The sequence below is a fragment of the Ambystoma mexicanum genome, chromosome 1p (genome assembly GCF_040938575.1).
Source record: "Ambystoma mexicanum isolate Mex_15411 chromosome 1p, UKY_AmexF1_1, whole genome shotgun sequence".
Taxonomy (NCBI): Eukaryota; Metazoa; Chordata; class Amphibia; order Caudata; family Ambystomatidae; genus Ambystoma; species Ambystoma mexicanum.
In genome coordinates this window covers 563,148,040-563,172,415 of record NC_090921.1, presented here as the reverse complement: position 1 = coordinate 563,172,415, position 24,376 = coordinate 563,148,040, and the positions used below count along the sequence as shown (strand labels likewise).

The 24,376-nt window shown below is 43.7% G+C and overlaps 1 protein-coding gene across 1 annotated transcript in view; it reads right to left on the bottom strand.

The window, feature by feature from the left end:
* The window catches only part of LOC138575680 (nuclear receptor ROR-beta-like), a 131,363-nt gene extending 122,530 nt beyond the window's left edge, over nt 1-8,833 (bottom strand). The window contains exon 1 of the mRNA XM_069649501.1: nt 8,524-8,833. Coding sequence (XP_069505602.1) covers nt 8,524-8,530 — 7 coding nt within the window. The 5' untranslated portion in view covers nt 8,531-8,833. The remainder of the gene's footprint in view (nt 1-8,523) is intronic.
* Nucleotides 8,834-24,376: the final 15,543 nt, after the last annotated feature.

Below are 24,376 nucleotides of genomic sequence, written 5' to 3'. Positions count from 1 at the left end.
GGCGTCCTCTTTGATAGCGACCTCTGCCTGCGCACCATTAGGAAAATTCATCCGTTTCTTACTAACCAATCTACGAAAACTCTAATCTCCACACTCGTGCTCAGCAAACTGGACTACTGCTCAATCCTACTCAATGGCCTTCATTTCTGCCACCATGTAGACAAAGTCGCAACTTCTATACCTTCACTCTCTATAACCTACCCAGATTCTTCCCCTAGTTACGAGCTACCAACATCAGGCGCACAAGCACCCTTTTCAAGTGCCTTCTCCCGGGCTACAAAGCTGTCAATGGTCTTGCTCCTCAGTATCGGTCTGATTGTATTTCAGTGTACTCAATATCACGTTCCCATACCATCCCTGTGCCTCCTCACACTTCGGCTCGTTCTCTCTACTCACCCTGCTCCACTGGAACCTACTGCCTGTCACAATCAAAAGCAGCCCAACAGGGGATCTCTTCAAGCTCGGATTAAAATTCACTTAGTTACTAAAGAGGGAGCACCTCCTGCCCTCCCCATCCTCCCTACCGCCCTACTTCCTGCAGTGCTGCATAATAAAGTACTATTGTAATTTTTGCATATTTGTGTAGTACTTCTCTTTAGAGTGGAGCAATTGCCCTCTTATGTTAATGTTGCCTTTGTAAATCACCTGTTTCTCATATTTGTTTTGTTTCGTCTGTGGCCTATTTGTTTCATTTTGTTCACACCGTCATAAACTGGCTCATCACTAGTTCTCATCTTTGTGCTATTGTACAGGCATCCTTCTGGGGAATGCTTTTGCCATCTGTAAATGTGTTATCGTAAGTCATTTCTGATTGAAATCGACATCCGTGTTCTTAAAAAAATATATACATAAATAGAAATACAAATTCCATCATAAGCCATAATTCCATGCAAACCAACCCCTTTCTGTTCAGAGTCTAGGAGAAGCTGCATTACAGCCATAGCAGAAGCAACGCCATTATAGGCCATGCACGTGAGGAAACATAATTAAACGCACACCAGCACTCGTGCCAACATAAACAGTGGATGGGACAAGCCAAAATTACACATGACCTATGCCAACAATGAAAGGGAGCCTGGTGCAGAGCCCTCCCCAGCAACAGCAGCACTGTAGCGGCAGAAGGAAGATATTAACAACATTGTGGATCCCACAAAGACGTCTTGTGAAGAGGCACTATTTTGGCAGCCAGTGAGAAACACCCGTTCACAGCCAACAATGTGGACCCTCCTGCCATATGGTGCACCAATATACAGGCAGACAGTGCGCCCACATTCCAGACATACAGTGCACCCAGTGCACCCAGCATCAATATATACGGTGAACCCAGAATCAAGACATACGGTGCACCCGGCATCACTCCAAAGGGCACTTCCAGTATCATTCCATATGGTGCACCAAGCATCAAGACAGTCAGTGCATCCAGCATCGAGACATACAATGCACGCAGCATCAATATATACACGGTAAACCCAGAATCAAGTCATGCAGTGCACCCAGCCGCAAGCCATGCAATGCACCCAGCATCAATATATATATATATATATATATATATATATATATATATATATATATATATATATACAGCGCACCCAGCCACAAGCTATGCAGTGCACCCAGCATCAAATCATACGGTGCACCCAGCATCAAGACGCACGGTGCACCCAGCATCAAGCCATTGGGTGCATCCAGGATCCAGACATACAATGCACCAAGCATCATTCCATATGGTGCACCCTGCATCAAGACATGCAATGCATTCAGCATCCAGGCATACAATGCACCAAGTCCCATTCCATATGGTGCACCAAGCATCAAGACAGTCAGTGCATCCAGCATCGAGACATACAATGCACGCAGCATCAATATATACACGGTAAACCCAGAATCAAGTCATGCAGTGCACCCAGCCGCAAGCCATGCAATGCACCCAGCATCAATATATATATATATATATATATATATATATATATATACAGCGCACCCAGCCACAAGCCATGCAGTGCACCCAGCAACAAGCTATGCAGTGCACCCAGCATCAAATCATACGGTGCACCCAGCATCAAGACGCACGGTGCACCCAGCATCAAGCCATTGGGTGCATCCAGGATCCAGACATACAATGCACCAAGCATCATTCCATATGGTGCACCCTGCATCAAGACATGCAATGCATTCAGCATCCAGGCATACAATGCACCAAGTCCCATTCCATATGGTGCACCAAGCATCAAGACAGTCAGTGCATCCAGCATCGAGACATACAATGCACCCAGCATCAATATATACATGGTAAACCCAGGATCAAGTCATGCAGTGCACCCAGCAGCAAGCCATGCAATGCACCCAGCATCTATATATATATATATATATATATATATATATAAATAGTGCACCCAGCCACAAGCCATGCAGTGCACCCAGCAACAAGCTATGCAGTGCACCCAGCATCAAATCATACGGTGCACCCAGCAACAAGCCATTGGGTGCATCCAGGATCCAGACATACAATGCACCAAGCATCATACCAAATGAGGCACCCTGCATCAAGACATGCAATGCATTCAGCATCCAGGCATACAATGCACCAAGCATCATTCCATATGGTGCGCCCAGCATCAAGACATACAATGCATCCAGCATTCAGACATACAGTGCACCCAGCATCAATATATACATGGTAAACCCAGAATCAAGTCATGCAGTGCACCCAGCAGCAAGCCATGCAATGCACCCAGCATCTCTCTCTCTCTCTCTATATATATATATATATATATATATATATATATGTATATATATATATATATATATGTATATATATATATATATATATAGTGCACCCAGCCACAAGCCATGCAGTGCACCCAGCAACAAGCTATGCAGTGCACCCAGCATCAAATCATACGGTGCACCCAGCAACAAGATGCACGGTGCACCCAGCATCAAGCCATTGGGTGCTTCCAGGATCCAGACATACAATGCACCAAGCATCATACCAAATGGTGCACCCTGCATCAAGACATGCAATGCATTCAGCATCCAGGCATACAATGCACCAAGCATCAATATATATATATATATATATATATATATATAAATGGTGCACCCAGCATCAAGCCATGCAGTGCACCCAGCATCAAATCATACAGTGTGCCCAGCATCACGACGCACAGTGCATCCGGCATCAAGCCACACAGTACACCCAGCATCAATATATATGTTGAACCCAAAATAAGACGTACGGTGCACCGGGCATCAAGCCATAGGGTGCATTCAGGATCCAGACATACAATGCTACAAGCACCATTCCATATGGTTCACAAAGAATCAACACATACAATACATCCAGCATTAAGCCATGTGGTGCATCCAGCATCCACACATACAGTACACTCACCATCAATATATACGGTGAACCCAGAATCAAGACGTATGGTGCACTAGGCATAAAGCAACAGGTACATCCGGGATTCAGACATACAATGCACTAAGCATCATTCCATATGGTGCACCCAGCATCAAGGCATACAATGCATCCAGCTTCCAGACATACTGTGCAATCAGCATCAATATATATATATATGGTGAGCCCAGCATCAAGGTAGCAGTGCACCTAGTATCAAGCATTGCAGTGCACCCATCATCAACCCATACAATGCACACAATGCACCTAGCACCAAGCCATGCAGTGCACCTAGCATCAAGCCATACAATGCACCTAGCATCAAGACATACAATGCACCTAGCATCAAGCCATGCAGTGCACCCAGCATCAAGCCATACAATGCACCCAGCACCAAGCCATACAATGCACCTAGCATCAAGCCATGCAGTGCACCCAGCACCAAGCCATACAATGCACCTAGCATCAAGCCATACAATGCACCTAGCATCAAGCCATGCAATGCACCCAGCATCAAGCCATACAATGCACCCAGCACCAAGCCATACAATGCACCTAGCATCAAGCCATGCAGTGCACCCAGCACCAAGACATACAATGCACCTAGCATCAAGCCATACAATGCACCTAGCATCAAGCCATGCAGTGCACCCAGCATCAAGCCATACAATGCACCCAGCATCAAGCCATACAATGCACCCAGCATCAAGCCATACAATGCACCCAGCATCAAGACATGCAGTGCACCCAGGATCCAGGCATACGGTGCACACAGCATCAAACATATGATGCTCATAACGACAGGCGTACAGTGCACACAAGATCAGGCCTGCATGCAGACAGCCTCTGCATTGGAAACCCTCTTGCAATTGCTCCATTGTATGTATGTAATGCCGACCTCAGCCTGCCAGACCCTGTAGGGTGTAGCACTGCACAGCCCAGAAAAGGCTCGCTCTTGGAGTGGGGTTCTCTACACGCATAAAATAGCATTCTAGAATACCTTACAATGAACTGCCTGAAGAATAACTGCAGTTTGGGGGAGATTCGGGGATGGAGTGAGGTTTTCTTTCTTTTTTCCCTTTTTTTCTTCTTCTCTCTTTGCTCCGTATTTCATTTATTGTGGTTTTTGATTGTGTCCATTATCGTGGATATTTTTATATAAATTGTCAATAAAAACAAGAAAAAATAACTGTCATAGACATTTTATATCGTATAACAATCGTATACATTTGTTGCTAAAATGAACTACTTTAGTATGCGTAAATGTTTTAATCTTGCAATATGTTGTTTAATGTAGGGGCTGTAACCTTTGGCACGTCAACTCTGTTGGACTACAAGGCCCATCAGCTCTAGCCAGCATAGCCAACAGCAAGGGATCATGGGAGCCTGAGGTACAAACATCTGGAGAGCCACAGGTGGCAGACCCCTGGTCCCATAGATGATATACCAGACTTCGGCCTTCCGGGGCGTCAGGATTCCACACTTGGGGTGGTTTAGCACCTTTTAAGTACCCATGTAGCACAGCACCAGCCATCAAGCAGGCGATGCAGAGAGAACATCGGGGCATACATGTGGTGCTTGCAAACATCGCGCATGCATCTACACAACATCAAGGATGTGCTGCACGTGGCAATCAAGCATGCAACGTGGGACCAGCCTGCACTCAGCAAGTTCCACCCCCCCCCTCCCGTCTGGGGTTTATACATGGAGTGCCACTGGGAATGGGTATTAGTAACAGCTGGTGTTACAGCGCTTAGGAGCGGGAGCAACCCAACATGAAGTGCTATTTAATACAAAGCGTGCATATTATTATACACACCTGAAGCTTCTGATGCGTGCAACATCTAGCAATCGCACAGCTCATATACTGAGGCGACGTCGAGCATTTGATGAACACAGCATTGATTTTATGCCGAACACAGCGTACGATACAGACATCATCGATCATACATCTGCAGAGATATGCCGTGTACAAAAATCGAGTATGTGGTGCACATGACAATGTACTTCCCACCGAGCGTGTGATGCAAAGTCGGTGCAAGTGGTCATTTTTACAGCACCAAATGACTTTGCACTGCAAAGATACACTTTGCACAGTTCCATGAATCAGGGTTTGTGTCGGCAGTGCAAAGTCACTATGAACCGTGCAAACAACTCCATGAATCGGGCCCTTTGGAGTCTAAGGTGCACACAAGGGCAAGCACATACCATACCACAGAGCGCACAGTACACAGGCCATAGGTATATTGGTTTGGAGTTCCGGTGCTCTGGACAGCCCAGGGGTCATAGGAACGGGCTCCGACCAGTGCTTGAAGTGGGATAGGAAATCCGGGGGGGGGGAGGCGGAATGTGTTGTGATGCAATATTTGGGTGTGGGCCCTAAAGCACAGCCTCAAAATACAAGTAGCTAATAAAGCTTTGTAAGAGGAGTGTCCTGTGTAATTAAAGGAGTGACTGAACAGAGCCAATCAAGTTTACATATGTGCCATGAAAGGGGAAACACATCTGGTTTAAAATATGTATTAAATATGGTTCATGTGTATATATTTTGACCAAAATAAATACACCCAAATATGAAACTGAACATGAAATTAAAAGGGGTCGGTGCCCTGTGCAATGCCAAAGTTCTTCTGAAAGAAATCCATTATTCGCACATACAAGTAAAGGTATTCTAAAGATAATACTTTAATACAATCTGTGGCAAAAATCAAACCATGTATTCTATTAAAATTTCTATTTTCTTTTCCTTTTTGAAAAGTGCCCAATTTCACATTTATTTAACTTTAACTGATGTTGTGATTCCAAACATTACTGAAGATGACATCTACTGGCAAATAGAAGTATTGCCACTTGTATTTTTTAAGATATTTGATAAGCGAGGTCAGTTCCGCGAGCCCTGGCAGAGCCCTGGCTCAAGGGCAATTTTTGGTTACTGCCAGGACTTGGTCCTGGCTAGCCCCGGCCCACTTAAAGCCCTGGCCCCGATTATCTGGAATTTGTAACTGCAGTACGAGGGCCTTGGGCACCAGTGACATGTCATTGTCCCCATAAATTGCATTTCTTCTCACATATGTGGTCGTTACTCGCCAACATTCTTGGTGTGACAATGTGTGTTCACTGTTCATTGATACTTACAATATTGGATAAAAATCCAATTCTAGCCGAAGGGCCTTTCAGCCTCCACAAGAACAGTCCTTATTTTAGCATAAAACTTTAAAAAGTCGCAAACTCAACCAACAACCACTGCATAACAAAAAGAAATTACATTTGAAATATGTTACGTTGCGTGCTTGCGAACAAAGCGAGCGTGCTTCCTCTCGTCCTACAGAGCACCGAAGCTGCTTCTGAGGCGTAGCTCAGCCCAGGGCTGGGCGGGTGCATGTGCGAAGATTTGGAATAATATTGATGTTATGTAAGTGCCAGACAGGAAGCCAGGAACCACTGTGAGGAACAGGTGGCAGTACTTCCCAGCCCAATGATCCCCATGCTACCCACCAGTGAACGCTGAAAGGGGGAGTCTGCCCCGCTGTCATTTGAACCTGTGACATGCAAGGGGCACACAGATCCACAGAAAATGCACTCCACAAGGCGCTATACCCAGACAGCTCCCGCCGAAGCACTACGATTTTACAATAAATACAAAATATAACTGCACGTTAAACATGCTATTATCAATAACCCAGTAGTTGTTGATCCGTGAGAGACACGGAGCTCACGTTCTTTTGATACATTGTTCAGAAATAATTACAGCCATTCTTGAAGCGCCTAGAGCCGCTTGTGGTGGGTGCAGAAATGCATTCACTCCTCCATGGCATACAATAATGAATTACTCGGCTATTATTGACGCACTGCGATTCCATGCACTCTGCTACATGAATGCTCTTATTATCTATATATGAATGAGAGCTGTACACATTCCCGTGTCTCCTCCATGCAGGGCTTCCCTCCACCCACTCTCTGCCTCGTATTAAGGAAGGATGGGGGAGGGACACGATTGTGTGATGAGTGGCTGTGCTTAGCCTACGCGTGGGCGGCTTCGGGTAAGATAGCACGGAGGGCTGCGTGCCCACTGCAGAGGGCAGTGAGCAGTGCAGTCCACAGGTTCGAATCTCACTGTAACTAAGTAAGACTGATTGTAACAGCGCTACAATGCCTTTAGGCTGCTTGCGCGCTTTATAAATGTTAAAAATAAATAAATAGAGACGCCTCTGCTTTCATCCTTCTGGGATAGAAGAGGTACAATGGGGGTGCTGAAAAATGGCAGCTTCCATTAAAGTGCAAAGAGAGCATTCTGCTTTAGGTGCACAGTGTATGCTACACAGGTTCTACCAACATGGTAAGCGCTCTGACTCCAAGTTGAGTCTTGTGTAGGCGCTATAAAACTTTATAAACAAAATAAAGACAGACGCGAAAGTGATTCAAACCATGGGTGTATGCATTATATTTATAGGATATAATGTGACAGTAGCTTGTGTAGCACTTACACTGCCCCATGGGAAGGTGAGAGCAGGAAAGCGGGCATAGTAGAAAGGGATGGTGAAGGTATTATGTCGGCTGCTTGTATAGCATAAGCCCACTTCCAAGTGTTGTGCAGGAACTGCACAGGACCTTTAGACAACAAACGACCTAGATATATAGGTACTACTGCGGCTTTCTCTTCAAACTGAATAAATCGTTCACCTTTTTTCATATAGGCATCCAAAGGTTAAAACCTAAAGCAGCATATAGTCACACTATTAAACCATGCCATTCATCCAAGACTGATGCATGCATCCGTTCTAGAGTCCTAGATGCACACACTTCAGTGCATATGTGTGTGTAGAGAGAGAGAGAGAAAGAGAGAGAGAGAGAGAGCGCCCGCGCGCGAGGGCATGCATTGCTATGCCATGTCTCTGCCACCCGAGCACGGGAAGAGCATTTCGTGGAAAGGGTGAATGCTATTTGGCCATTCTCCTGCCCTTGACCGGCAGCCCCAGCCCCTGGCACAGAGTGCGGGGCTGAAAGCTCCTTAGTGCAGCCGGATGCACACTGGGATTTGCAGGTCTTAAGCACACACTGCGCAAATGTGTGATCTGAGGCTTAGAAGCGAATGAACCACAGTGCGAACATACACGTCCTCTTACCTCTCATGGTGGCTATGCGCAGGGGGGGCTGGCCCCACTCATGAAAACTTGCCGCGAGATCTGCCCGGAGCAGCGCCCTCTCTCCGGGGTGAGTCCTGTTTGCAGGGAGGATCAGTGGTCCTCTGTGGGGTCTTGCAGGTGTTAGTTACCCTTTCCCTCGCGTTGGCTCTTTCTCGGCTTCTTCCCTCCCCGGGGTCGCTCTCTTCCTGGAGCTCTCTCCCCGTTCGGTTTGCTGCGAGCAGATCCCGAGCCGGACAGATCCCGCCTGTGCGCGCCTTGGGCTCTCTCTCAGCTCTCTAACCTACTTACCGCAGCAGATGGAGCATGTGGAAATCCACATGACAGGCCCGCCGGGCCACGCCCACCGGGCACGCCCCTTGCCTGCTCCAGCACGTTGCACCGCCCAGCTGCCCCTTTTTAGGGCACAGGCCCCGCCCCTCGCGGCAGGTCCAGTGTTTGCAGCGTGCTGTGGCGTTGGATTCTTGTGCAATGTGTGTGCTTCCTCTGGCGCTGCTCAGCGTGGCTTCGAGAGTTCTGTTCTTCGCTGCCAGGTGTCTGTTGATCATCGAATGCTGTTCATTCTGCCGGACTTCTTGCACACTTGGAAATGGAAAACTACAAGTCGCAAAATGCTACGAAATAAACAGAACTGGATGAACTAAACAGGTGTGTCTGGACAACGTGAAACGTCTCTGCAACGCGGTTGTGACGGTGCCCAGGACATTGGGAGGCCCTGGGTGGCAAAAGATGTGTGGGCACCTTTAATTTGCATAAATATTGATATCCGTGATATCACAGAATGAGTCTTCAGTATGCAAAGGTATCATGGGAAGTTAAATTAAAAACACATTGGCACGCATACTGTGACGCCTAGTATATGAAATGTCACTGTTAAAATGTACCTATGTGGCATTACCGGTAATGAGGATTTTTAGCAGACAGAGTGAGCTGAAAACCACATAGAGACTTCTAGTTCTGGCAGATAAGGCATAGTCAGATAAAAGGATTTGCTTGGGAGCACTCACTTTGGTTACGTGGCGAAGTCGGGATTTGACACCAGTCTGCAATCCAGGCACTTAAACAGATCTCTTCTCAGATGTAATTGTTAGACATATTGTTTGCAAAAGGTCTTTTTGAACCTTTGGTTTGAAAACAGCATCTGACTGTGGCAGGCATCACAAAAAATATGATGATTGTGTTTTGCTAAACGAAGTTAACTGCTATTTTTGCAGAAGTTTCACAATTGTTTTTATTTTTATCGTGTGCATATTTGGTCATATTATCCTATCGTGTGCATATTTGGTCATATTATCCAAATTAGCAATAAATATGCATTTATTTCAGAAACTACAGGTAAGGATTATTTCACAGTCAAAAGAAATAACCTCCAAGCAGATAGTCTTTACGCTTATCAAGTGCTGCTCACTACAAAATGAGAAGCGAACCTCATTAATGTACCCCCTGAGCCTTGATTGAAGGAGGTGAGTAGGCCAAAACTGTATGCCGGGCGTGGGAATAGCAGCGCATCCTATACCAGAATGTTGCAAAGGCAACTCAGCAGGTTAGGAGACAGTTGCTGTAATATTATATGTGTATAGCTTCAGTCAGGTACATTGACTTTTTTTTCTATTGTTGCTGTAACATGTGCTGTAAAATATGTTGTTTTAACCTGGGGAGGAGTATGCCTCTCTCGCTTCACTCAGTGTGGGAACCTTTGACCCATAGTGAAAATCAAAAGCTGGAACTCATGAAAACTCACAGTAAGTGGACACATCTTAAAGTGAAATATACACATTTGGTTCAATTGACGTGTCCTCTTAGAAGAAAGTGCATAAGACAAAAGGGCATTGGCCTTTCCAAAAAAAGTAACCAACACCATAAAATAACCTGAGAGATCAGATTTTCCAATAGCTACACTGGCAAAGTATGAAAGGTCCTCACCTTTTAAACCCAGCAATCAATAGCGAAATATTCCCTGGACAACAAAATCCCAAAATGAGACATGAGCTTTGATAACGTTTTTATGTGGTCTTCTGGGTAAGAGTCAACACTGGCAATGCAACAACCTGGGTGAAATCCTGATGGCCAAACACGTGAGTAAGCTTGCCGGCCTCACAAATACTGAAGGGATGTTTTGTCCACCCTCTAAAAAAAGCAACGCTGTCCACTCACATGTATCCCTTACCTGTGCTCTGAAAAGCGGCACACGACCACAGTGAGGTACTCACACAAATATATAAATACTAATATAAATATGTTAGACAAAAAGTGTACAATTGTGGCATTATTCCGCCCATCTTGACTGAAAGACTACGAATACCAGAATGCAATTCAGCAAAAGGAAAGAAAAATAGCCTTTAGGGTTTGAAAATTTAGTTTCAAGACTTATAATAAAATGTAATGTGTGGAAAGGTGCCTGTTTGTGTTTCAATTTTTGACAAATGCAGGGTGCATACATGATAAAAATATTATATTCTACCAAAAATAAACACTTTTTGGTGTGTTAAATATGATCATTGAAAATATTTGTAGTTAGTTTAAACCTGTTTTCTGTGATATCATTTAATTGACTTGGAGGTGGGCGTAGTTTTAGATAGCTAACATGTGCTTCCTTTGGGCTTTCGGAATGAAAATGGCAATGTTAACACAGAAACGTTACAAACATCTTGTCCAAAACAATGGTCCCTTAAATGAGTCATGAATTATAAATCGCTTGTACTATAAAAGCTCTGCTAGAAGAAATAAAGTGTTAATCAGTAATTATGGGGCCAGCAACCTCTGATGAGTCGCTGGGAGGGGGTATTTGCCTGTAGAGAGGCACAGGAGGTGACACCGTGGCCTCAGTAGACAAACAGAAAAGAAAGCCTGGCACATGGAAGCCGCACAGCCCCTCTTTAAAACAATACTGTTGGTATAGTGGAGGCCGGCATTTTTACCTGCGGGGCCTCCCTGACAGTGGGGCCCTGGGCTACTGCACAGACTGCCCATGCCTCGGGCTGGCTCTGACTGCGCATGATGTGCAGTCTGTAGTTTTGTGACTGCACAGTGTGGCAATTTGATAGTGCATGATGGTTTGGGTGCAGGATGTTACGCCACGCAAAGCAGGCCAGAGAGCATACATGCTTGTGCGGTGGGTCGCTGTGCTGTGATTATGTGGCGCCGCTGTGCACGGATTGTAAGACTGCCTGTGTCACGGGTGTCAAGCAGTATGTTTTGTGTGGCTGCCCATGGGGGTCTATTAAGGTGCGATTGCGAGGTTCAGGAGTTTACAGGAGCATGCTACGGGGTATTTTCTCCAAAATGTAATGTTTGAATACATGAAAATACAGGCCCCACGATTGAGATTAAAGTGAGCAGATCCATGGACCCCCTGAAAATTGCTTAATCACCCTGAGTGGGACAGGTGTTCCCAGACGTGGGTCCCATGCCTGCTGGGCTTAGAGACCCAAGCTACCCTTAACTGATGAGGCCAAACAAGGCCAAAACATGTCTGGGGATGCTTATGGTCTTGTGCAGAAGGGATGTGACCAAGCAGTTCGGGCTGGACTGCCCCTTTTGTGGTGGGACCAAGCCTGATTTGCATATGATCTTTCTCCTTGTTTTGTTGCGGTTTATTACACGGTCACACTCAACTCAGGGAGTTCCTTTCCCCCCAACGAATGTGGCGCACAACAAATCACTATGATTTTGATTCAGGTCCTATTTGGTAAGGCCTCCAACCCGTCTCGTACTCAACCCCAACAAATACATGGTGCCACAATGGACTAGGAATCAGGCCGGTGTGTAGTAAGAATATATATTCATTAATTTATTTAAACCAAATTTGACAAACAGACTAAGATCAGCCACCAGTGCTGCGGTACCGCAACAACAAAAATGACTTCCGTAAAGGCACCAACACAGAGATAATACTGAGATATGCAGGCCCAATGTCCCACAGCTTTCTGGTCAAATCACTCACCAATACAGAATATGAACAATTCAAGACACACAGTGATCGCTGATTTGGTTATAATACTTTTTATCCGAGCAACCCCCACCCTTCAAACATCAATTAGACTTGACCCCTCTGAATTGAAGGCCAGTCGCAGAGAGTGGGAACACAATGGGAAAATCATTTTGGGATTCGGATAAAATGCACTTTTTGGACAGAAGGATTCAAGGGGAAAAATTGTCTTTCTACTTGTTACCACACATGCAATATGAGGGAAAGAAAAGCAATGGGAAACTGTGTTTTGTCACACCTAAAAATAAAACCAGTCAGGGCTTTGTGGTTTTGGTCATTGCACAATGAGAACAAAGGGGAAATTTTGTTTTGCACCAAGCACACTCAGGTGGAAACAGGGTTTTGGTATTAATTCTTTTGGCAAATCTTTGTGTCTATATCGGCTCAGAACACACTGGGAAGAGCTTGTTGGTTTTGAATGCCAACAAAACACATCCCGTGTTTTCTATAGGGGAATTAATTGATTTACTTTAATTAAATATGCTAAGGATCTACACAGACGAACAGGATATTTTGCTATTCGGAAATAACTAAAACAGTGCTAGAAAATATGCAGAGCCTACACAATCTATGGCTTTGTGGATAGCTTTACTTACAGGAGAGGCCTGGTAATGAGCATCAGGGAACAGCAGGGCATCTCTGGGACAGCAAGGGTATCAGTCAAGGATATGCTCCTCTGAATCCTGCAAGGGATCCCAGTTAGCTTCTATGCCTCCTGGTTCCTGTCTCCAATGCAAGATTTGGTGCCTCTCTGCTTGGATATTTCTCGCACGAGTTCAGCAGCAGGTTGTCTCCCATAGTAAGTGAAAAAGCCCAGTTCTAATGCAAACTGGTCTACTTATAGGACAAATGACATCACAAACTTGTCATGATTCCTGTGAAAGGGATTGCTTAGTTTTCTACACCCATCTCCCACCATTGTGCTAATAGGACAGGGAGTGTGAATTTAGGACAGCTGTGGGAGGAGAGGGCTTTGTCATACCAAACTGACATGTGGGCTCGGCATGTTCAAAACTCTTAAAATCTATCAACATGGCAAGTACCCTAATTTTTCAAATCTTTACATGTATGAATATATTTTTAAGAACTACATTTTAAGGCAAATCAGATGATGCTAATGTGAAGTCGGCATGCCCTTCCTATGCAGAGATATGGGTTTTCTTAATTTACTCCAAAGCCATATCAGTGAAATAAAATGCCACTTCCTAGTTCCCATGTTAATTATTTCCTTCACCCTCACACCAACTTTCAAATCTCTCAGAATCAAGGGAAGGCCCAAATCCAATTTTTATTGATAACTTTAATTATGTTTATCACACATAAATCTTTTAGCATGGCTCAAAGGGGGCTACTGTCACCTTTAATATAAGTCTGGAATGACCGTTGTGGTGTATACGCTGCCCTTTTTATACAATAATATGTATTTTTTTTATTAATTCAACTCCAGCCTTTTCCTTTGTCCTCTAAAGTTGCATTTACCCATAAGCATGTGATCAACCAGAGGCTGGCTCATGTTTATGTTCACCTCCCCCTCCAAGGCCTGTGATGGCTCTGATTGCACCACTACTGGACATTTCATGGGAATTGTGACCTCAAGTTCACTTCTGCTGAAAGAACAGGCATGGCCTTATCTGTTTCTATCGTGGTTTAAATCTAAGCAATGTTTTTCTTTATATATTTATAAGTAATGGCCCTGATTGATGCTTGACAACCAGACCTCTCTCTCCAGGACAGCAGAGGAAAGGTCTTGGAAGTTAGGTTTCATCTTTAGGAGAAATGAACAGCTGCATGCAAAAATTCTGCAAGCAATGGCTTTTAAACTCAGATATAATGCATTTTACATGACATTTTATAAGGCTCCTGGGCCTTATACCCATATGTAATGTACTTCTTAATCTCACAGTTGCAAAATACATGAGTATCACTTCTGGATTGACCATATGTATAGGGCAGTTATACGAGAAAACCATGTTCAAACTCTGAAAGTCTAGTGAGCACTTCTCTTAGCATAATGTCATTTGGATGAGTGAAAAAGGAAGTTCTTTTATTTCTTAAAATTGCAATGAGCTTGGTTTCACTTTCGATGACTGGAGCACAATCTGCTAGTACATTGAAGATAATGTACGCACTGCTGTCTCTTCAAGTAAAAGTGTAGCTTTCCATGGATTGAGTAAAACAACATTGTCAGCCACATGTCTTTCTTTTCCTTGTTGAAATGCATTGCGCATATATCTTCGCATTTTTTAAATTCAAGCCCACTTTCTTTCCTTTGAGATTTAAGCCTGTGTTTGGTTCAATAGGCCTCATGTCTGACATCACCATTTCTGTGCTGGCCTTATACTTCAATGGGATTTTACAAAACACTCTGGCCTCTTTATTTTTGGCGTTCCGGGGCTATATTTATTAATCCACTTATCAAGGTCATGGGAAGCATCAAAGCTGGCAGGTCACCCTCCAGACACCAGTGCAGACAGGGCACCCAGAGTATTAATAGTGGCTTGACGAGTAATATTCAGGGCTGTTGGGGTTGAGACCCTCCCAGGACTCTTGCTTTAAAAATAAACAGCTCACTTGTACTAGTTCAGCCTCAAGTAAGAAGCAGAAGTGACTAATACAATAAAGCCCAAGAGAATATTTGTTGTGTTGACCGGAAGATGACTTGAACAGGCAGATATGCCTTTGTGGAAAGTGGATGTTGCTTACTGCCCCCCCCCCCAGCCGATTAGCTCACCCTGAATTAAGTATCTTTATAGGCCAAGGGTCTGCAACCTGTGGCTCGCCAGTGCCACAATCCCTCACCATTGACTATGCAGGCTAGGGCGGATGGGAGCTGGCTTTCCATAAAGCATTTCTCTGCTGAAAAGCCAGAGTTATGAATGGCAGTGCTGTTCTTATCACCTCACTGCCAAGCACTGGAAGTTAATCATCAGGCAAAGTCACTGAACATATTCTCCTTCTGTAGGCCTTGACCCAGTAGCTCATTCACTTTCTATAAGCCATGACCCAGTAGCTAATTCATTTCTATAGGCCTTGACCCAGTAGCTTATTTTCTTTCTATAGGCCCTGACCCAGTAACTTTCGAAAGATCCCAGCACACACTAGGAATGCAGACTTAGATGCCGGATGGACACATCCTCAGCACCACAACTCAACTGCTTATGTTCAATGCCTTTTGATCAGATACCCACCACGCCAATGATTGCACAGTCTCCAAAGGTAATTCTCTCAAACTCGATATTTACCCTGCGGTACTGCAACAACTACACCGCCTTTAAAATGTCAACCACATCAGTTCCGGATTAAGCCATTTCTACTTTGTAAAAGTGCTTCCCTCCTCGCTTGCACTACCACCCATTTGTAACCCTTTCCAAAGTCCTCCGCCTGGTTGCCGTCGGTCTTCACAATGAAGCCACCGCCTTTCTTCACTTCAGGCAACACAATTAGCTCAGCACAAGCATGCCACTAGTGCTTCTAGGCAGAATGTATGATCCTGTTCTACCGTAACATGCTGATTGAACATCTCTTGCTGGGTTTATGCAGGGCAATACCACAAGTTTGAAAACATCTATCTGCCTAATGCACCCTTTATTGGTATTAGCTGGGTAATGGTCCTCAATGTATCAATATCGGAAAGATGAAAACCTAATTTAGCCCTGTCTGGGTTTGAACCTATGACTTGCAGGCTGGCAACATGTTACAAATGAGTGCTAGACCTATGAGCAGGGCAGTGCCATCCCCTTTTGCTATTAAACTGCAGGCAAAGGGGCAGTCCAGGCCGCCTGCTTTGTACTCTTGCCAGCACCTGTAAGACTCAAAACTCACCTCATCACTCGATATTTTTCAATATTCATACCAATCAGCCTGTGCTCACCCACCCCAATCAAGTAGTGATGTGCACAAATAGCCACCCTCATAGGCCTTATAGCAAGCAATATCGCAAGGGTTTAATGCACATTAGTACATGGCGAGGGTCAATGAGCTTGTAAAAAGCAACCTAATTAGCCCTCACCTGGGCCTTTCCTGCCTGACAAGGCTCTGAGCAGTGCCGCGTACTGGAGTTCTCTCTGCGAGTGGCCGCCATGGAAAAGGAGAAGGCACTACATGTAGTCCCTTCTCCCCGATCATTGGCGGCCATTAAAAACTTATTTTTTTCTCAAGTCGAGTAAAGGTCACAGCGCCATTTCTCTTCTTGAGAAAAACTGCTAATTTAATTGGACTTAATTTATGACCCTCAGAAGAATGAAGGGCTGATTCAGTCTGGCTGCAGGATTCCAAAATTTAACTGAAGGCTAGCCCTATGTCAGAGACGAGCACTTAACTTCTGAACTTTCGCTCATTAGAAGTCAATAAACCCAAAGAAGGCCTGGATTTATTTCTTAGCTCTAGCTTCCACAAAGCCAAGCATGGGTTGTGGTTTGTTCTGGTGCGGTGAAATACAGCTGTTGAAAACACTGTATTTTAGGTACCTCGAGGGCCTTACTCTGAGGGACGCTTTTTAGATTTGTAATACAGAGTAGGTCATACATCAGTAACATCTTTCTTATGGTGTTCAAACTGGACTATAACACCTAGCCCTTCTATACCGCTGATTTCTTTTTAGTTGTTTGTGTGAAAGTCTTTTAAAAGTAGCCATGCCCTATGAAATGCAAATGGCATTGCCCAGAAACCATGGTGGCAGGTGACTGGTTTAATTCGAGGGGCGTAAATATTTCTCACAAACATACCATAGCGACCGAGCCCAGCGAGGAAACCCTAACCAACCAATCAAATGGTGCACTATAGAGCACACATTCTGTGAAAAATTGAGTAAAAAGTCAGAGAGTTTGCAATTGGTTTTATAGGATAACTCCAATACAAAAATTGTAATAGATGTATGCCACCAACAATGCTCAGGAGAATTTCCTTACGCATTTTCAAGATGCCTCTAACCACAATATATGTCAGTATAAAGCATTTTCACATTGGCTGTGCCCATACATTTCCATGCTGGATGCACCAATATTTGCCAAATCCCTATAGAACGGCATACTCATGCTTGTTTAGCACATAATGCCAGTATTTATACCATAAGAAAACAGGTCCATGCTGGATCTGCCAATATATAGCAGTAGCTCCACGTAAGTACATACTTATGCTGGCTTTTCCTTTAAAAAATCCATACCACCATAAGAAAACATGTTTAAACTGACTGAACCATGTAAGCCAGTTTAGACACTTAAAAACACCTATTGTGTTTGCTTAGCCCTGATTCCCAGTAAGAAATGCCATGTCAAGGCAAGGAATAGCTAGACTGGCTGTACCAAAATGCCAGCATAGCCGCAGAATAACACGTCATACTTGCTTTATCAAAGATGCCCAGTAAAAAATGTCATGCCGCAGTAAGAAATGGCTAGACTGTCAGCTCCAAAATGCCAGTCTAGCCACGTAATGACACATACCATGCTTGCTTTATCATAGCTGCCTAATAAAAAATGTCATGACTCAGTAGGTAATGGCTAACACATAACATGCCTGCTTTATCATAGATGCCCAATAAAAAAAGGCATGCTACAGTAAGAAATGGCTAGACTATCAGCCCTAAAATGCCAGTCTAGCCAGGCCATTAATACTACATATCATTTGTTTAATGAACAGTATTTCTTACTGGGCATCTATTGTAGATTCCAGTAAAAATTGCTACTGTTGCCTTGCCCCCTGCGTGACACACACACACACACACACACACACACACACACACACACACACACACACACACGCAAACACACACACACACACACACACACACACACACACACACACACACACACACACACACACACACACTTCTCTCTCTCTCTCTCTCTCTCTCTCTCTCTCTCTCTCTATCTCTACAAGCTCTTCCTGTTTCCTGCACATACACACCGGACCGCTTCAGACGTGGTGCCACAAACCGTTTGTATGTGTAGGGGAGAGACAGGAGCACCCCCTCGCACATATACAAACGTGAAGTTCCCCAGTCTTTTCCACATTTCCCTTTGACAGTTTAAGCCAGCCCAGGAGCTCTCCCTCAGATGCAACAAGCAGCTGAGGGAGCACTCAGTGTTTCCACTTAGCTGGCACTGTTCGCCCATGATGGATGAGGGTTCAGACAGGTCGGTACACCCTCGCCCATAATGAATAGGCTACTCCTGCCCAGAAATATACTAAACAGGGTGGAAAGAAAACAGTTTTCCTATATCCTCTGCTTTCCTGGTTATTTGCAAGATTCCTGTAATGCAATGCAATTGAACTGGTACTTGTATATCGACACTTCTGCCATGTGGCCTTGTGACGCTAGGTTCTGGAAGAGAAAGTCAAGATTTGTAGCTAGTGGGAAGAGGAGGAGAAGGCATGATGTGAAAACTGCAATGTTATTGTTTGCAGAACGGAAGCACCTGTTCTCGGTTTGCTAGTAATATTTTAAGCGAGTTGCATCATTGCCCAGAAGGGCTTGTGTTTCAAGAGGGGAACCCAAAATGTTGTAATGCTGGTCAGTTGTATGCTGTTGAGTTCTGACCTGCATGCATGCATGGGCTTGGGGAGAAAGGGCAGACTGGATTGTAGTGTTGGGTTGATGAATGAGGAGTAGAGTTTGATGGGCAGTAGTTCTGTTTGGCTGGCAGGCATGTGTGGTATTTAATGGAAAGAAGGAGGTTAAACAGGGCAGTGAATGTGGAAGTTGGGTAAGGTAGTCTATTACACTAGTGCCCTGTCAACCCCTGGACCACAGCGTGAGTCATGATTTTCTCTATGACTCCCCTTCACAAGTGCAATGATGATCCCTACTCTCTAGCCTGATTTTGACATGATAGTCCACATGGCTTTATTATATCAGTATAGTCGTAACCTGTGCATTGAAGTAAGAATTTGACATCAATGTCTATATGTAATGTTACGTTGAAAGATATTTATGCTGTGCTAGTCCCCATTGTAGTGGTCTAATAGCACAGATGCTTGCCTAGAAAGTGGTATATTTTGCCACGCCAAGGGGATCTAAACCTTGGACGGCGAGAAAATAGAACAAGCATTGCCAACGGTTTTGGCTTTTGTGTAGGCATCGGAATTGCATTTGCCGGGCACTGCCATAGTGGTATTAACTGGCCATCGATGGTAGCTGCTGTAAAATGGTGCGAGTAACTGGGCATATAATAGCAGTGCCTGGCAAATGTCTAAAACGTATACACAAGCCAAAACTGTTGGCTTTGCCAATGCTTGTTTTTCAGCGAAGAGCACGCATTGTGCTTATAAACTGAGTGGCGAATGGCAGACCTGGTTAAGAGATTTTTATTTCACCAGTAGGCAGTAGCACGTTAACAACCCCAATTAAGTCAGAAGACTGCTTTGAAAAAGCATTGGCAGGCACTATGAGCACAACGTTTGATGACAATGCTTGACAAACGTAGCTCAACGAGATCACAAGAGGGTGGGTTTTTCGGCAGGAAGGGGCAGGAAGTGTGTGGAAATGGCAATAGGGAATAGCATGGCCATGGGCAGTCAATGGGTGGGTAAATAACCAAACAACACCTACAAACTTTGAGTCCCTCCTCATATGCCATTTCACCCCAAATGTACTCTAATGCAATAGTTTTGGTTGAAAGGTGGCGCTAAGCGCCAACTAATAGCCGAAAATCAAAAGGCAGTGGAGGAGGAAGCGGGAGGGGCGTCATCATTACACTAGTACAGCAAGAGTTGCACATGACAATCTACATGACTGTACTACACCAATACAGCAGTTGCAGTTTCATGCAAAGTCACAGGAGTTGCACATGATGGGCCATGGTGCTCTACTACACTAGTATAGGTAAGATCCCTGCACTGGTATAATGCTGATCCCTGCAGATGATGTTTCATGGGACTCAACTACACTAGTACAGGAGATATCCCCGTGGATGTGATGGTGCATGGATCGCGATTACACTGCTACAGTGGTGACTCACAGGCTGCAGCAGGAGTTTGACACACATGTGTATGGCACTCCCCATAACTATTACAGTGGTCATCCCTGCACTGTAAAGGGAGTTGGACATGATGGCCCTAGTGGCATTCCAGTGTATATCATTAACACGAAACAAAACGTCTGTGAAAACACTTTGCTTAAAAGGACATTATGGCTGCAGTGCAAAAAAAAAGAATCCCCCAAAATATCCCAGTAATGGTTCCTAAAGGAACCAAAACTGCGCCAGGGCCATGCTCAGCTGTTCATGTCTCACACTGTGCACAACAACATGGGAAAACTTCCCCTTTAATTCATCTTTACAGCGTATTGGGCTTTGCTTTGTTTTGGCTCACAAATCAATTTAAAAGTGAGTGTGACACTCTGAGCTAGTACTGTTTTTCCCTTATTTCTTTTTTTCCACATGACCCATAGAACCTGGGGTACAAGAATGAAATTTGCGGTGGCACGTGTGGCATCTGAGCAGTGCATAGTGGTCGCAGTGTTATAGGCAATTTAGGAACCATAACTGGCAAATTGTTGGACTTATGTTATTTTGCTCTGAAGTAACAGTGTCCTTTTAATAATGTTTTTTTCTACCATATAGAAATTGGAAAGCACACTTTTTCAAAAGGAGTGAAGGTCACTTGCTAGCTACCCAAAAGCAAATACTAGAAATGGTGAAAAGGCTTATGTTAAGGTAGAACTACTCTGTTAAAATGATCTATTTCCTAACTATAACCCAAGTCCATCTGACTACGAATCAAACCTTAACTCATGAAAAAGCACAAAGGGCTGGCTTTAAGAAGTTCGAGCTGACGCGCTCCCGAGTTTTGCATCAAGAGCGAGAAAATGAGGGATCTAACCCATGACACATGATACCGCAAAATCTTGATTATGCCCAGTTTTCATAAAGGCTGGAAGCAGCCGAAACACGTGTCAGTTTAAGGGCATCATAAAATATAAAATGTAATAAAAATGAAACTACGTTAACCAACTAAATCTTCGTGCAAATTCTCATTTGGCGCAGTCTTAACAAGTCACAACTTGGTAGCAAACCTTAACTCAGGCTGCAGCCAAACTTCACAACACTCACTTTAACTATTGTAATGAGGTCAGCAATCTCACATCTAAAGCCAGTGAGGGGAAGATTTCTTGTAGGTGGAGTTATTGTTTGATGTGCAGTCCGTTGGACTTTGGATATATTTGGGAAATAGTTCATTTCATGTCCTTCACAATGTTTGTAGACTTTAGTTTTTTATATAAGTAGTAACCTTAATGCCCTTTAAATATTTTGTTTCCAGTTAATTTTCTGTGTTTTTTTGTGTCGATTCTTGAGAGAACTAAAATGTTGGTACCTATTGAAAAACACGTGTGCGCGTTTCTGGTGTGTTGTGCACATGCCTGAAGTAAAATGTGTTTCTCTATTGCAAAAAGGAATTTTGGTTTCCTGTGTATGAGGAAAAAGAGTAATAAAGAGTAAAAGAGTTTGGTTTAAAAACACAATTGTTTCTAGGAACATTGTAGACATGTGAAGAATGTCATATTGTGTTCAGCTTTGTGTGGCACGTGAGAATATTGCAATACGGTAAAATTTACAGCGGCGCAAAGGAACATACGGCTACAGGTGTTACTGTTCACTCATTCCAACAATTTACTGTACAACCAATTCAAACCAATTAAGTTGTTAAGGATTTAATCGTTAGCAGTTATACACATTTCTTGTAGTTCATTCAGTAAGAACAGACCTTTCAAATATATTGATCCAATCTCATTCATAACTTCGTCGTAAGCATCTCTACTTTTTATGTATTCTATAATCGTTAACAATGTACATTGAACGCATTTCATCAGAATTAATACTTCATTTCATATGATTGGTGATTTACAAACTAGATTCATCACAGTTTTAGTTCATCCAATATGTCTTTCTCAATTTGGGACTAATAGTGTAACTGATTTCTATAGTTTTTCATTTCTGACCTATTAGCTCCGGAAATTATAAAGGGAATCCATGCACTTCTTACAAAATCAATACATAACACCTCACCAGAAAAATCATGTGTGAACTGCAACTCTTACTCATCATTCTAATCACATAAACATCATATACAAATCGTAAAGTTTATTCCTTTTAGCTTTTACTGGTGACACCTAAATTATGCATCAACACAGTACCATATTCAATAGAGCATGCATTCCAGAAATATAATAAGTAATTATAAAATATATTATAATTTAAAAGAAAATTCACACAATGTATTATTCAATACAATCATACAAAAAAATGTCACGCTAACATAGAAGTATGTGGGACAATTTAACACATAGGTGTAAAGGTGTTACTATTCTGAGCTTAGAGCCCTTTAGGTAACACGCATGCAGTGCATGGGATGCAAAATAACTCAGACACCCCATAATTCGACCAACTCAGATAGATGGCAAAGTTTTCTGTTTTATTATCAATTGTCTAAAACAGGGAGTTACAATGGACACCAACGGACGTTTGCTCGAGCTCTCGTACATTTCATAAAAAATCACAGTTATATAGTAAATATTCATCATACATGACATCATAGCACAGGCCAAATGAGAAAGACCTACGAGGAGTTGTGATTGGTTGAAGGGGAACATCTAAGTATGCTTTCTATAATGGGTTGGGTTGTGATTGGATCTTTACTGTCAGGTGGACAACTTGTGCCCACATCTAGTGCAAGTCATCTTCAACACTATTAAGTACACGGTATATCATTGGCCCCCAAACTATAAGGCCCTTCGTTATATGGCCTCTAGAATTGGTTGGCACATTCGTGCCATGTCTGGAACATTCGGTTCACTTAGCAGCACTTAAGCTCATACCCAGGAGCCAGGAGGTGGACATGACCTTACCTCCCCACCCAATTAGCCCAATGTCTCTCATCACCCATGCCTTCTGCCATGAAGATTGTCTCTGAATGGCATTGCAGAGTATTCTTATCTCCGGGTACATAAAGGAGTGCGAGTATGCACTATCATTGTTTCTAGGACTCCATGCTCAACTCTATTTCCATCCTTGGCTCACGTGACAGGAGACCACGATTTGGACCATGTTGCAGCAATTAAATGTCTTAAATTAATAAAACTTGGAACGCTTGGTGTTCTTTCTTAGCACCTTAACAAAGGATGATTCAGCTTCGCACGTTCACCGCCTTCAAGAATAGATAACCAGCCATGGCTGCCTTCATCCTTGACATCAGGCCAGACAGATTCACCATTCAAGTCTGCGATCTCAGCTAATTCTTACTGCACCACAATTCTAGGTCCTTCTTCTCCATGGGTTTGAGCTTACTAAATTCATGACAGCGATGTCCAGCTTCTATATGATGGTGGCTCCGCCTGCAGTCTATTCACTATGTATAGCCAACTTATATGATCGCTTAGTCTACTTGCATTGCTTCATCTGTACATTCATTGAACGGTTTGTATTTTCTGCAGTGCTCTTCACACGTGCAATCTTCTCTTCGCATATAAAAGCTTACTCGATTCTTAACTTCGTCATCAGTTTCTATAAGCATCATGCATCAGTGTTCTTAGTGCGTCACGCTCATGTTTTGTGATGTCACAAGCTCCTCTTTTGCTCTTTTTCATATTTCTTTGGGGAGTTCCTCCCTCAGAGTGTCGTCTCTTCGGGAATACATTTGGTAGGGTTTTCTCAGAGGGTACCTTCTTTTGAATATTCTTTACGGAATGGCCACAACTGTTGGTGTCAAGCATGGCACAATTTTAGGCTTCCAGCATACAGGTGACAGGGGGCAGGACTTCCTGTAGAGGCATTTAGCTGCTCCTCTACACCCCCCCTCTGGTCAATTCATCGACAAATTCTTCACCGGTTTCCACATTTTTATACTTTCTCTTGA